General features: G+C 41.3%; 1 protein-coding gene across 2 annotated transcripts in view; it reads right to left on the bottom strand.

The window, feature by feature from the left end:
* ube2kb (ubiquitin-conjugating enzyme E2Kb (UBC1 homolog, yeast)) overlaps nt 1–16,684 on the bottom strand; it is an 82,698-nt gene that overhangs the window by 13,304 nt on the left and 52,710 nt on the right. For both annotated transcript variants that reach the window (XM_055637466.1, XM_055637476.1), the window contains 3 exons: nt 15,524–15,582; nt 13,315–13,397; nt 1,403–1,502 (listed from right to left, as the gene is read on the bottom strand). In XM_055637466.1, coding sequence (XP_055493441.1) covers nt 1,403–1,502; nt 13,315–13,397; nt 15,524–15,582 — 242 coding nt within the window. The remainder of the gene's footprint in view (nt 1–1,402; nt 1,503–13,314; nt 13,398–15,523; nt 15,583–16,684) is intronic.

Below are 16,684 nucleotides of genomic sequence, written 5' to 3' on the forward strand. Positions count from 1 at the left end.
CTTTAATCTCAACAATTAAATCAACTGCAATAGCCCAAGGCTGCTGTGTAGCAAGAAACTTCCTGCTATGCACTGCTCAATGTCATTTTACTTGTGTAATTTCTTAAGAAGCAAAACCAAAGGAAATAGAGTTTTTGGTTGATTTTGTTTTTGTCCCTTTTGTAAACCATCTATCCTCATTACAGCAGTAAACAAATTTGTTACTCCATAAAAGCGGTTTTAATGAATAAAATTGTTTAAACTGCACTGCAATTCACTATTTAAGCAAAGCTCGACATTCAATAGGACATATGGGTGTCCATGTACAAGTACCAAAGGCAGTATAGATACCCCAATTGAGAAGGGAAATAATCATTGGCCTTTTTGACAAGAGGGAATAAAGCATGTGTTGCCACTCTGTGCAGGGCTTTGTCGAGACATGTAGTCCAGTGTACAATCCTTTTATTTACGGAGTTATTAGTCCAGGAGTGAGTGTAGCCAAGGTTGGAGAGAGTGGAGCAAAACTTGAGAGCGTAGCAAAGGTTGGAGAGACCCAACTCCTATGATGCCAAATTTGTCTTCTGAGGATTGATGGAGCAGAATAGGCCTGTACTTTCCCAAGTTTGGATGTCACATTTACATTCACAGCATCGTTTTAAGATGGTGCTTAAGAAAGTAGGACATTACAAGAATATATTCCCTGGTTAGAAAATTTTAAAGCAGGCAGAGACTCAGAATTGGGGGATGGGTGTTTAAGGGTGAGATGATGAAGAAGAATATTTTCTCCCAGTATTCCATCATTGTCATTCTTTATCCAGAATGACTGACGATGCTGACTCACTGCATTTGTTCAAAGCTAATATTGATCTTGGACTGCAGGGGCTTCTGGGTAATATGCTTTATAATTTTTTTTTAAAAATCACAGGTAGTTGCAGTTAAGGCCAAAGATCAGATCGGCCATGATTTTATTCAATGGCAGAGCAGGACCAAGGGACTTCATGGATTACTCTTGCTTCTTAAATTTCTCTAAATATATTCTATTTAATCTTTATTAAACATTATTCAAGACATTTTAAAGTAAATTTATTTTAAATGTAATGTCATTAAAACTTTGAAAGTGCGGCATGCTAAACATTACCGTATATTTCACACTGACCATCATTATTTATCAATAGGTAGAGACAAAAGTAATTTAAACCACAGGCGTGTTCTTCAGATTTTTATAAAAGTAATGCTAAATTGCAATCTCCTCTTTCTGTACATTTGGTACAATGCCAATTATTTTCATTATTGGAGACACTTTTATTGTGAAATAGCATTGGGTAGTGAAGATTAACAACATTCATGGTTAACACCTTTAATTTTGTCAAGATTAAAAAGCAAATCAACTAATTGCATTTGTTATTGGCAAATCTTTGCTAACCTGTTGTGCAACTACTGCATCCTGTGGGTCATCTGGTTCAGCCGCTGCCAGTAAGGCTTGTAACGATAATAAAACTGTCCGTAGAGTCATAGCAGCAGCCCTAGAAACATGATTGAGAACATACAGTTGGTCGGTGAACAACGTTTAAAGCTCCATTCATTTAAAAATCCTAGTTAGTTCCTGAACAATTCACTTCTGACAATTCGTAATCAATTCGATAGTCTTTAAAAATAGTGAGAAGGTGGACATTATTATTCATCAATTTCTGAAGATTATAAGGGGGCTTGGCATCAATGATCAAGATATGGCTACAAGACACAAAGAATAACCATCATTCAGCCAGTATCTCCGTGTTGCTGTGTTACTCCAAACGTGCAAAATGTTAAAGACAATATTTATTTCCACAACTAGTTATAAAATATAGTACTGTGAATATCTGAACTCTTATCTTTAAATGTTTGTTCCTAAACATTCTAGAATATGCAGGAAACAAATTAAGCTTACCATTAAAATTAATTTGTTTTCTGGAACTTCCTTAGTATAAAGACTTAAACGGTACAGAATTTGTAAGCTGTATCCACAAAGGTTTTTTTGAAATAGTATGTGCATAGTCAAACTCTAGGAGGGACCATACTGGACTTTGTTTTGGGAAACAAGCCTGGCCGAGTGACTGGTATTTCTTAGGAGAGCATTTTGGAAACAATGATCACAACTCCATTAAGTTTTAAGAAAGTTGTGAACTAGGATTAAGTCTGGACCTTGGGGGAAGGTACTAAAATGGGGTAAGGTAGATTACAACACTATTAGGTAGGAGCAAGGTAGAGAAAACTAGGAGCAGGTGGTACTCGGCTTCACAGTTTGTTTAAAAATCACCTGATCAGAGTTCAGGCCTGGCATATTCCAGGAGAGTGGAGGAATAAAGAATACAAAGTAAGGGATACGAAGTAAGGGATATGAAGTAAGGGATACAGCTCTCCTTTGGTCTACCGGATGCATACCAGAATACTGCCTGGCATAGAGAGCTATAAGGAGAGGATGGACAGATTTGGAATACTTTCTTTGGAGTGCCAGACACTGAGGGGAGACCTAATAGAAGTACACAAAATTATGAGAGGCTTAGATAGGGTAGACTGGCACAACCATTTTGTCCAAGGTGAAAATGTCAAAGACCTGAGTTTTAAAGTAAGGGAGGAAAAGCTTAAAGGAGATGTGCAGAACAAGTTTATTTCCACACACCGTGGCTGGTGCCTGGAATATGCTGCCAGGGTTCACAGCAGATGCAATTGTAGCATTTAAGAGGGTTTTAGAAAGGAACATGGTTATGCAAGGAAAAATGCTAGAGAGTGTGCTCCCATTGGTGGAGGGATCAAGAATTAGGAGACAGTGAACAGCAACTGGGGATTTTTTACAAATCCAGCAAGTGGTTGGGATCTGGAACGTAATACCCAAAGCAGCAATGGTGAAAGATTCAATTGTAGCATTCAAATGGTAGGATAAGTAACTCAAAGGAAATAAATGGCAGGTCTAAGGAAAGAGAATCAGAATCATTATCAGAATCACACTTTATTCGCCAAGTACGTTTTGCAACATATACGAGGAATTTCATTGGCCAGGTCAGTCGTACAATCAAAAGCAACAGATCACTCAAAACACATTTTAACATGAACATCCACCACAGTGACCCCTACACATTCCTCACTGTGATGGAAGGTGAAATAAAGTTCAAGTCCTTTCCCTTAGTTCTCCTCGGTCGTGGGCTTCGAACCCCCGTTGATGGCACGATCTTGACTTCCGTAGCCGGCGGCATTTCGGGCCCTCCATGTCGAGGCGATCAAGCTCCCGCATCGGGGGGATGTCAGCTCCCCCGTGCTGGACGATTGAACCTCCCGTCGGGGCTGGTCGAACCTTCTGCGGTGTTGGAGGTCCCGACTAGCCTCTCCCGAAAGACTGCGAGCTCTTGATGGTAAAGACCGCAATGGTCGCGATCCCAGGCAAGGGATCAGCCCCCATGTTAAGTCCGCGCCGTCCAAGGAGGCTCCCAGCTCCAGCGATGGAAGGCCGCAGAGCCTGGAGAATGTGATTGGAAAATTCATCACATCTCCGGCAAGGTAGGATCTTGAAAACAAAGTTTCCCCCGATCCCCTCCCCCACATAAAACAAACCGTTGAACATTCAAACAAACTTTTAACACTAAAAAATAACAAAAAGAATGGAAAAACAAATAGGTAATGTCACCACTTGTGCTAGAGTTTTGATCTCTGATCAGTTGCAGTATCTTACAAATAAATATCAAAATTTACTTTATACTGCCCTGACAATGTCTTGGCTCCTGTTAAATACATTCCAGTTTAGGAATATATAATAAGTGCCAACAACAAATCTTAAATTTAAAGAAGAAAAATATTCTCAACAGCAACAGCAATGAAAAATATCAAATTAAAAAAGCCTTGTGCTTCACCAAAGATAATTTTCATTTATTGAAACCCAAGAAATCGTGACTGAGAACAGCATAAATTCAGTTCTTGGTCTACGATACTTTCGCTGCAGAAGTTGAGTTTCACAGGTTAGGGAAGGAGCAACTACTTGTCTGTAAGCAGCAGCAGGAACTGGGAAGGGAAATAGTTGGGTGGAGAAACTAACTTCTGTGCAAGAGGACCTGATGAAAAATTAAAATAAAATGAATCTGTTCAACTGTACAGAAAACATTACAACCACTGTCTGGAGACACATGAGACTGCCAATGCTGGTTCACAAAAAAAAGACAGTGCTGCAGAATTTCAACGAATCAGGCAGCATCTCTGGCTGTTCCAAGCCAGGATAGTGTCTGACACGAGAGGCGTAGGGGTAAAGCCTGCAGACGGTGACATTCCCATAAGCTCACTGTCCTTATTAGGTCAGAAGGTTTTAAGTTATAGGAGCAGAATTAGGCCATTCGGCGCATCAAGTCTACTCCGCCATTCAATCACGGCTGATCTATCTCTTCCTCCTAACCCCATTTTCCTGCCTTCACCCCATTACCCCTGGCACCCACACTAAACAAGAATCTATCTCTGCTTTAAAAATATCCACTGACTTGGCCTCCACAGCCTTCTGTGGCAAAGAATTCCACAGATTTACCATGCAATGCATGCTCTGACTAAAATTGAATCATTTCATTTCATTTATTTCTGACTCTCCTTCCTAAAGGAACAACCTTAAATTCTGAGGCTATGACCTCTAGTCATAGACTCTCCCACCAGTGGAAGCATCCTCTCCACATCCACTCTACCCAAGCTTTTCACTACTCGGTATGTTTCAATGAGGTCCCCCTCATTCTTCTAAACTCCAGCGAGTACATGCCCAGTGCCGTCAAACGCTCATCATATGTTAACCCACTTATTCCTGGGATCATTCTTGTAAACCATTTCTGGACCCTCTTCATCCTTCCTCAGATATGGTGCCCAAATTTGCTCACAATACTCCAAATGCAGCCTGACCAGCGCCTTATAGAGCCTCAGCATTACATCCCTGCTTTTGTATTCTAGCCTTCCTGCAATAAATGCTAGCATTGCATTTGCCTTCTTTAGTACCGATTCGACTTGCAGATTAACTTTTTGGGAATTCTGTACCAGCACTCCCAAGTCCCATTGCACCTCCGATTTCTGAATTCTCTTCCCATTTAGAAAATAGTCTATGCCTTTATTCCTACAACAAAAATTAATGACTCCACACTTTGCTGCACTATATTCCATAAGCCCACTCTCCCAACCTGTCCAAGTCCTTCTGCAGAGTTCCTGCTTTCTCTGTACTACCTGCCCCTCCACCTATTTTGTAACATCCACAAACTTGGCTACAAAGCCTTCAATCCCTCATCCAAATCATTATTCCAAGTGTCTCACATGTCTGCAGGCCTTACTGCATGTGATGGAAATCTGAGAGTTGAAATATGCGGTCTGAATAGCTGATAGGTTACTGTAATGTATTGAGCAGATGGCACATATTGCAGCCACGCGGTGCCTGAAACAGCAAATATTTGGCATCTCTGCCACTATCTGTCAATAGGACAGTAGTGGGTGGTGCTAATAGTGACAGTTACTGGAGCTGCATTCACCCAGACACAAAGAATATTCCAACACACTACAGGTCCACCGTCGATTTTCTGGCAACTGGTTCGTCAACTCCTTTAATCCAAACAAAATCACGAGAGCGCACTTGAAATCTTCCCCCCCCCCCCCCAGCGGTCCTCTCGAAAATGTGGTGCCTAGGCCGGGTAAGGCGGCCAATCTTGACCTCATCGGGACTTCTGCGCCAATCAGCAGGTCAATTTTGCCCCCTGTAGCCGGAGCTCTGGCCCAGCCCGAGCCGGCAGATCCATTCCCATAGCTGACATCCGAGGCCAACTTTGCGGGCTGGCCTCCTCGCCGGCTTAGGCAGACCACTCCAATACTTTTGGACTCCTCTTGGAGGCCATGAACTCTGTTGGTCTGGCAAAACGGATAATCCAGAAAGCCTCTGGAACCAAGGGTGCTGGAAAAAACCAATGGTGGACCTGTATTGAAAAAGTTTTACAGAGACAGTAGGCAAGTCACAAGACACCCAGTCTCTATGATTGTTGCAGCCACAGCATTTTTTGTGTCAGTGAATAGTTATGGTAATTGATGATGGGCATTCAGCAAAGATAATGTTGGATGTCAAAAGCAGGTGGTTTAACTTTGGCACTAAAGTGTTGTGAATGTTACTTGCCACTTATCAATCCGTGAATGAATATGAACAAGATCTTCCTGTAATCCGGCTTTTGATGCCATGGAGTGAAGATCCACTAGGGGCGCCACATTGATGGCAGCCTCTGCCTACACTGTCTGTTTTTCCATCTTTTAAAAAATGTTTCAGTCTGTTTTAAAAGTATGTTTGGGAGGTTTCTTTAGTTTTTCTATGTGGGGGAGGGGGGTAGGGTAAGGGGGAAACCATTTCCCAGTCACTTCCTGGCGAGGATGCGACCATTCTCCGAGTCGCGTCATCGCCCCCCTATTTGCGGCCTACCAACTGGATTGGCGCGGCCTTTCCTGCCGGGTACCGGACCACAGCTTCAGTGGTGGCGGTGCAGCACTGGATTCACCTCGGAGCGGGCAATGCCTACCTGGATCGCCGTTTGAAGCTCAGGAGTGCTGGGCCTGCTGCTTCAACATCGCGGAGTCCTGGGACCTTTTGCTGAGGGCCGCCAGCGGGAATCTCCGCCCAGCGCGGCCAGTGGACTTCGGGAGCCGCGGACTCCGGTAGGAAGTGGCCGATTCGGATGTCCAAGCTGTTGAGGTGGTTCTCCCGTTCCGATGTCGGGGTTCCATCATCCCGGCGAGCGGGCCTGAACATCGGGCCGCCCATAACGGTGACATCGAGGGGGTTCGGGAGTCCCCCGAGCACGGGTGAACAACAGAGGAGGATGACTGAATTTTGGAGCCTTCCCTCACAGTGGGAAACTTTGATTCCACTGTGTGGGGATGTCTGTGTTAAAGTCTATCGTGTTCTGTGCTCTTTATTATTCGTATGGCTGTATGGCGACCACACATTTCACTGTACCAATTGGTACATGTGACAAATAAATGTATCTTGTATCCACTGATGAATCAAATGAAAATGGTTGAGTCCAAGACAGGCCAATGAAGAACTCAACCCTGAAGTGAAGCCGCGATGATAGATGTCCTTCTATCCTAATCATTTTATTTTCTACAACTTCAGTAATGTGGTCTTGCCCTTGATTGCCACTGAACTCAATTTTACCAAGATTCATTGATGCCACATTCAGCTCATTCTTTTCTCTGTCATTGGACCAATACAATAATGAAGTAGTGCGAGTCACTACCTTGCCTTCCTTTGATGATGAATGCAAGTAGTCTGATGGACTAAGAAATAGCTAGTTTAGAACTTTCCATAAATGAGACATGCCGAGACAATTATCCAACTGTTCTGGAATACCTTGGCTAGAGATGCAATTAGTTCCGAAGCATAAATCTTTTAAACTATTGTAAGGATGGATGTTTGAAACCTGCCAGTGCTTTCAGATGTTTCCAGGTGGAGTCAAGACTCTTCAATTGTCATATGTACCAGCAACTGAACAATAACACTATTACTTGCAGCATAACAAGCCCATTAACACAATAATAGAAATATATACAATAATCAATAATACAATGTTAAGAATCGTAAAACTATGTAATTATAATAGTGTCAAACTGAAGTCCATAGTGAAGCAAAGACATGGGCCATAGAGATCAGAGTTGCTGAGGTGAATGTTGTGCAGTGTTCAAGAGTGATGTTTGCTGAGACGAAGCTGTTATTGAACTTGGTAGTCGTAGTTTTTAAGTCCTTGTACCTTCTTCCTGATGATAGTAGCAAAATGAGAGCGTGACCAGGTTAGATGATACTGGTTGCATTTTTGAAGCAGTGCCTCCTATAGATCCCTTCGAGGCTGGGGAGGTCATTACCTGTGATGCATCAGGCAGCATCTACTGCTATCCGTAGTCTCCTTTGTTCCTGGACACTCATGTTGCCATACCAGGCCATGATTCGCAGGACTAAATTGAATTTAAATTGCGTATGTCCCACTGGGGACCTGAGGAAAAAATAATGATTGCCCAGTAGGCACATGTCTGACGATGATTTCAAATGACCAAGCATCTTTGGTACTCGGGTATATTCTTGAAGCCTCTTGAACATTCTTGAAGCCTCCTCCCAATAACTATCAAATTGTCCACCACCAAAGCTGGGTGGCAGTGTGAACTGTGAGGAGGATGCTATGAGAATGCAGGGTGAGTTGGACAGGTTGGGTGAATGGACAGATGCATGGCAGATGCAGTTTAATGTGGATAAATGTGAGGTTATCCACTTTGGTAGCAAAAACAGGAAGGCAGATTATTATCTAAATGGTGTCATTTCAAAAGTAGGGAAAAGGGGAAGTACAATGGGTTCTGGGGGGTCCTTGTTCATCAGTCAATGAAAGTAAGCATGCAGGAAGTGAAGAAAGTGAATGGCATGTTGGCCTTCATAACAAAAGGAGTTGAGTATAAGAGTAAAGAGGTCCTTCTGCAGTTATATAGGGCCCTAGTGAGATCACACTTGGAGTATTGTGTGCAGTTTTGGTCCCTTAATTTGAGGAAGGACATCGAGAGAATGCAGCATTGGTTCACAAGGTTAATTCCTGGGATGGCGGAACTGTCACATGCTGAGAGAATGGAGCGGCTGGGCTTGTATACTCTGGAATTTAGAAGGATGAGAGGGTATCTTATTGAAACATATAAGATTATTAAGGGTTTGGATACGCTAGAGACAGGAAACATGTTCCTGATGTTGGGGGAGTCCAGAAGCAGGGGCCACAAATAAGGGGTAAGCCATTTAGAATGGACACTTTTTCCACACAGAGAGTTGTGAGTCTGTGGAATTCTCTGCCTCAGAGGGCGGTGGAGGCTGGTTCTCTGGATACTTTCAAGAGAGAGCTTGATAGAGCTCTTAAAGATAGCGGAGTCAGGGGATATGGGGAGGTGGGAACAGGGTACTGATTGTGGATGATCAGCCATGATCACATTGAATGGCGGTGCTGGCTCGAAGGGCCGAATGGCCTTCTCCTGCACCTATTGTCTATTGTCTATTCACAAATGATTGTGGGAGACCTAGAGCTTTCATCCATCGAGACATGCCCAGCGATATGCTTGATATATGCTTTTTTTTGTACTCTAGTTTAGTTTGTTATTGACACATGTTCCCAGGTACAGTGATAATCTTTTTGTTGTGTGCTATCCATTCAAAGGAAGAAAAAAAAACTTGATTACAAATCAAGCCATCCAGAGTGTACGCATAAAGGATAAAGGGTATAACATTCATTACAAGATAAAGTCCTATTAAAGATAATTCAATGTCTCTAATGAGGTAGATGGGTGGTCAGGACTGCATTCTTGCTGGTGAGAGTACAGTTTAGTTGCCTGATAACATTTGGGAAGAAACGTTCCCCGAATCTGGAGGTCTGAATTTCCAAACTGAAGATAGACACAAAATGCTGGAGTAACTTAGCAGATCAGGCAGCATCTCTGGAGAAAAGGAATAGGAATAGGAAAATATCATTTTCTCCATAGATGCTCCATAACCCACTGAATTACATAGAAACATAGAAAATAGGTGCAGGAGGAGGCCATTCGGCCCTTCGAGCCAGCACCGCCATTCGTTGTGATCATGGCTGATCGTCGTCTATCAATAGCCCGTGCCTGCCTTCTCCCCATATCCCTCGACTCCATTAGCCCCTAGAGCTCTATCTAACTTTCTCTAAAATCCATCCAGTGACTTGGCCTCCACTGCCCTCTGTGGCAGGGAATTCCATAAATTCACAACTCTCTGGGTGAAAATGTTTTTTCTCACCTCAGTCTTAAATGACCTCCCCTTTCTTCTAAGACTGTGGCCCCTGGTTCTGGACTCGCCCAACATTGGGAACATTATTCCTGCATCTAGCTTGTCCAGTCCTTTTTATAAGTTTCTATAAGATACCCCCTCATCCTTCTAAATTCCAGTAAATAAGCCTAGTCTTTTCAATCATTCCTCATATGACAGTCCCACCTCATCCCAGGGATCAATCTTGTGAACCTACGCTGCACTGCCTCAATCACAAGGATGTCCTTCCGCAAATTAGGAGACCAAACTGTACATAATACTCCAGATGTGGTCTCACCAGAGCCCTATACAACTGCATAAGAACCCTCTTTACTCCTATACTGAAATCCTCTTGTTATGAAGGCCAACATTCCATTAACTTTCTTCACTGCCTACTGTACCTGTAAGCCAACTTTCAGTGACCGGTGTACAAGGACACCCAGGTCTCGCTGCACCTCGCCCTTACCTAACCTAACTCCATTGAGATAATAATCTGCCCCCTTGTTTTTGCCGCCAAAGTAGATAACCTCACATTTATCTATATTATACTGCATCTGCCACGCATCTGCCCACACACTCAACCTGTCCAGGTCACCCTGCAACCTCCTAACATCCTCTTCACAGCAAACACTGCCACCTAGCTTTGTGTCATCCGCAAACTTGCTAGTGCTGCTCCTAATTCCCTCTTCCAAATCATTAATATATATTGTGGCCCCAACACCGAGCCTTGCGGCACTCCACTCGCCACTGCCTGCCATTCAGAAAAGGACCCGTTCACTCCTACTCTTTGCTTCCGATCTGCCAACCAATTTTCTATCCATATCAACACCCTGCCCCCAATACCATGTGCTCTAATTTTTGTCACCAGTCTCCCATGCAGGACCTTATCAAAAGCTTTCTGAAAGTCTAGATACATTACATCCACTGGCACCCTTCATCCATTTTACTTGTCACATCCTCAAAAAATTCCAGAAGATTAGTCAAGCATGATTTCCCTTTCATAAATCCATGTTGACTTGGACTAATCCTTTTACTGCTATCCAAATGCCCCATTATTACCCCTTTAATAATTGACTCCAGCACCTTTCCCACCACCGATGTCAGGCTAACTGGTCTGTAATTCCCCGTTCTCTCTCTCGCTCTTTTCTTGAAAAGAAGGATAACATTAGCTATCCTCCAATCCACAGGAACTGATCCTGAATCTATTGAACATTGGAAAATGATCACAAATCCGTCCACTATTTCTAGAGCCATCTCCCTGAGGACCCTGGGATGCAGACCATCAGGTCCAGTGGATTAATCATCCTTCAGTCCCATTAGCCTACCCAATACTATTTCTCGCCTAATGAAAATTTATTTCAGTTCCTCTACCCCCTTAGATCCTCTGGCCTCCAGTACATCTGGGAGACAGATCCAAATTACCTATTCAACTCTTCTGCCATTTCCTTGTTGCCCATAATAATTTCACCCGTGTCTGCCTTCAGGGACCCACATTTGACTTTGCCACTCTTTCTCCCTTAACATATCTAAAGAAGCTTTTACTGTCCTTCCTTATATTCCTGGCCAGAAATACATCTTTTCAGCCCGTATTGCCCGTTTTGTTTCCTTCTGTTGTCCTATGAAAGTTTTCCAATCCTCTGGCTTCCGGCTACTCTTTGCTGTGTTATACATCTTTTCTTTTAGTTTTATTCTATCCCTAACTCTTCTTGTCAGCCACGGTTGCCTCCTACTCCCCTTAGAACCTTTCTTCCTTTTTGGAATGAAATGATCCTGCGTCTTCCGGATTATGCCCAGAAATTCCTGCCATTGCTGTTCCACCGTCATTCCTGCTAGGATCCCGTTTCCAGTCTACCTTGGCCAGCTCCCCTCTCATGCCTTCATAGTCCCCTTTGTTCAACTGCATCACTGACACTTCCGATTTAACCTTCTCCTTCTCAAATTGCAGATTAAAACTAATCATATTATGATCACCACCTCCAAGCGGTTCCTTTACCTCGAGTTCTCTTATCATATCTAGTTCATTGGACAACACTAAATCCAGAATTGCCTTTTCTCTGGTCGGCTCCATTACAAGCTGCTCTATGAATCTATCTCGGAGGCATTCTACAAACTCTCTTTCTTGGGGCCCTGAACCAACCTGATTTTCCCAGTCTACCTGCATATTGAAATCCCCCATCACCACAGTGGCATTACCTTTGTTACATGCCAGTTTTAACTCCTGCTGCAATGTACACCCTACATCCGGGCTACTATTTGAGGGTCTGTAGATAACACCAATTAGTGTCTTTTTGCCTTTACAATTCCTCCTCAATCCAGAGTGACTCTACCTCGTCAGTCCCTATGTCTTCCCTCGCAAGGACTGAATTCCATCCCTCACCAGCAGTTACCCTCCCTCCTCTGCCCACCTGCCTGTCCTTTCTATAGGATGTATAACCCTGAATATTAAGTTCCCAGGCCCGATCCTCCTGCAGCCACGTCTCAGTAATCCCCACAATGTCATATCTACCAACCTCTAACTGAGCGTCAAGCTCATCTACTTTACTTCTTATACTTCGCGCATTCATGTACAATACTTTTAATTCCTTACGCATCTCACCTTTCACATCGATCCCTATTACACTTGGCCATACGCTCCTATCCCTTTTACTCTAGCATTTTGTGTCCATCTTTGACTGGCAAGCTGCTGGACGTAAAGCAGAAATAGTACTACCATCAAGCAAGCCAGAAATCTCCAAAATAACTACCGGTATCACACTAAACTAATATCAGAGAATTAGGGGATGTGGAAGATAAAGAATGGTGGCATAGGAAAGGGCTCATATGCAATTAGATTTGTAAGACCTCTTCAGACGAGCACAGGCAAGAGATCACTGAATGCAGGGATTAAAGTCAGAGTTTCCTACACTTGTGCCATTTATATACAAACTACTTTACAAAATCCAATCAACCAATCCAATGATTTGGATCTGCATCTGCATTTGGTTAGAGATCCGGCATACAGATCCAGTGCACACCAACTGGCTGTCAACAAGGAAGATATATAGGATATAAAGGATTTTCACCCCTTGATAATCCATCATTGCCAAAAATGGAAGACAAATAAAACATTGACAAAATAAAGAAAATTTGGGGTTTAGAGAAATAGAAAATGCCAACAAAAACAATGTAAAGGGAAAACTATGATCAGTAAGAAGCAATATAATTCTCTTGTTTATGATTTCACATGTATTCAAATCTCAAATTTATAAGCAAAGATAATATGTTATTAAATGTTGAAAGAACAAAATATTCTAAAGGCACTGTTAATTACTTTTTAATATACAATAACCTTAAAATTACTTTCCTGTGAAACATTCCTTAACAGCACCAGTTATTTTTTTCCTCATTCTTCACGATATTGCAATGGCAACTAAAAAGTACAACTCCTAAAAACCTAGATGTATAGTTACAACAAACAATACGGACTACAAATTTTAAAAGGGTCAGATTGATTGCAGTACAAGAATGAAGGCAGGGAAACTCACCACTGATCTTTCAGAATATCCAAACAAATGGCTCCTGTTACTGAACTAATATTTGGATGCCAAATTTTTGTGATAAACCGAACCTGCAAGATACAATCATTTTCATTGATATTTCATAGGTGGTAAAATAAATTCTAATTCCAATTCCTTAAAATACCATGAAAAACTGCACAATTATTTTCTGAACACATCTGAACAATTATCTGCTTTCTATAATCTGTAGTGTTTGCAATAATCCCAATTAACAGCTGTTTCTCATAAAATAGTTCCCATGCCAAGTCTCTGGAACATCAGTGGTTAAAGGGAGACCTGATAGAAGTAAATGAAATTATGAGAGGATAGATAGGGTGAACAGCAGGAACCTTTTTCCACAGTGGAAACGCCAAACACTAGAGGGCATAGCAACAAGGTGAGAGAGGGAAAGTTTAATGGAGATGTGCGAGGCAAGTTTTTTTTTTAATATACAGAGAGTATTGGGGGCTTGAAACACATTGCCAGCCTTGATGGTGGAGGTAGATACAATAGTGGCCCTTAAGATGCTTTTAGACAGGCAGGCACATGGAAGTTAGATTAACTTGGCATCATATTTGGCATAAACATTGTGGGCCTGTGCAATACTGTTTTATGTTCTATGTTCTAACACAAATGTATATTATGAATCGCTTGATTCACTAATCTTTAACTGTGGTTGAAAAGTTCTGCAAACAACCAATGCTGACAAGAAAAATAAAATGTAAATTATATATACCGAATTACTGAATAGGTCTCAGGCACTTAAGCAAAAACAGCAAATACCAATAATTTATCAACAATTCTTAGCTCATTACAATTCAGGCTATTTTGGAAGTACTATTGTCACATAGTAAACTAAAATTGTAAATTACGCTGCAGAAGCTATACACAATGCATAGGACAACATTTAAAATTCTAAAACTCTACCAAAAACAGTACCGCACTTATTGATCTTTTTTTTCAGGTAAGAAATATTTTTAATATTTAAATACATTTGCCATTCTACTTTCATTATTTGAAAACAAACACAATTTATTTTATCATGAGAACACAAGGCAAGCCAGTAAATTAGAAAAAAAAACCCAAATAATATCTAATAAAAACCAAATAAGTATATAAAAATCTATCTGGATCCCTCCAAAAGCTAGAGGCAGGAAATGACCCAGCAAGGCTAAGCGACAAGCAAATCCCAAAAATGTACAGATTTTTTTTGCTTCTATTTATTGTGCGTAATTTACAAATACAGTAGAAGGCTTTGGTAAGAAAACATGTAGCAATAAAAACATAGAATAGCAGAATAACTAGGAAATATACAATGCTTAGATAAAAGCTTTGCAATATTAGAATATTATTTTGTAGCACACCTGTTTGGTAGTAATGGCTGCCATATTTTCATTTCCAATAGAAAAAAAATCTGTGTATCCATATATTCAGGCCACTTAAAGTGAAGCATCTCCTATAGTGTAAGCAAATGGAATCTCAACCCCCTCTCCCTGCCCAGGTCATGGCCATTTTTTTCACTTTATCTGTATTTATACATATAACCCTTCCACGATTTATTAAAAGTAAATCCTTGCTAATGAGATAAAGGGCAAAAAGCAGAGTGAATGCAAAAATAAAATCTTGAGGAATCAAATTACAGCTTTTAGAGAAACCCCAAAAATAATTTACTCAGAAAATAACAAAATGACCTCAGAATAACCCAAGTATTTTACACTAATAAAGTACTTCTGAAGCCATTGTAGCACTGATTTCCACATCTCAAAATCCTGCTAAATAATTAATCAGCTAATGTCTTTTAGGAATGTTAAGTACAGTTGTGTGTAAAGAAATATCGGCCAGGATAGCAAGAGAATTCCCAAGTACTTTTACATCATTCTAGAGGTTCAATTAAGTTTAATGTCTCATCCGAAAGGCAGCAATAGTGCCATTTAATACTGTACTGTCGGTTTATTAAAGGAGCAGAAAGCAAAAGTATTTTAAGAGATGTCAAAAATAATTCTAAAAATGTGAAATTCGTTCAAAGATTTAATAAATGATTGATATTGTTTAGGTTTGGCCAAAAAAAATGGAAATACATTCCATTAGTGTCCATTAAGTCCAAAGTACATATAAAAAGGCTACTTTCAAAATTGCAAGTAAATGAAGCAGTGATTGCCCGCTAGATTATCTGCAAACACATGCAGTCAAGTCTCACCTTTGGTGGATTAAATGGATACGTTTCTGGGATTTTAATTTCTAGTTGATATCGCCCTCCTGCATAAATATAAAGCAGAAATATTGGAAAATCATTTAACAGTACTATTTTCAGTGATTTTAAAGACATATACCACAAGTAGCAATCTGCTGAAGGAAATCGGGTCTGAAGAAGGGTCTCGACCCAAAGCGTCACTCATTCCTTCTCTCCAGAGATGCTGCCTGTCCCGCTGAGTTATTCCAGCTTTTTGTGTCTATCTTCTGCTGAAGGAACTCAGCGGGTCAAAGCACCTGTGGGGGAAGGAATTGTTGATTATACCAATCCAAAACAGTGACTGTTGCTTCGCACCCCACCACCCCCACCCACCCCACGGTTGCTGCTTGAACCGCTAAATTCTCCAGCAGATTATTTGTTGCTTCAGATTCCAGCATCTGCAAACTCGTGTCTCCATCTACTACATTTAAATGTAAACTTAAAATTGTCCAGGTTTTAATTTGCAATAGGATATCAAAACATTTTTCCTAAATTTAAAATACCAATGGTTCACTGACTAAATTCATCTACTTCAAACAACAGAGATCAATTTAAGAACATTTTAGGATCAAAGGCCACTCTGCAAAAATACATATATTCGATACAAGAAATGGTATTTGAGAAACACAGAGCAACCCAGCTAATAACAGTAGTCTCAATTAAAACAATCTTAAATTGATGGAATAAATGCATCACACCCACATGTTTAACGTAATAGACAATACACAATAGGTGCAGGAGTAGGCCATTCGGCCCTTCGAGCCAGCACCGCCATTCAATGTGATCATGGCTGATCATCCCCAATCAGTACCCCGTTCCTGCCTTCTCCCCATATCCCCTGACTCCGCTATTTTTAATTGCACTATCTAGCTCTCTCTTGAAAGCATCCAGAGAACCTGCCTCCACCGCCATCTGAGGCAGAGAATTCCACACACTCATAACTCTCTGTGAGAAAAAGTGTTTCCTCATCTCCATTCTAAATGGCTTACTCCTTATTCTTAATCTGTGGCCCCTGGTTCTGGTCTCCCCCAACATTGGGTACATGTTTCCTGCCTCTAACGTGTCCAAGCCCTTAACAATCTTATATGTTTCAATGAGATACCCTCTCATCCTTCTAACTCTAAATTC

This window comes from Leucoraja erinacea, chromosome 1 (assembly GCF_028641065.1).
Source record: "Leucoraja erinacea ecotype New England chromosome 1, Leri_hhj_1, whole genome shotgun sequence".
NCBI lineage: Eukaryota > Metazoa > Chordata > Chondrichthyes > Rajiformes > Rajidae > Leucoraja > Leucoraja erinaceus.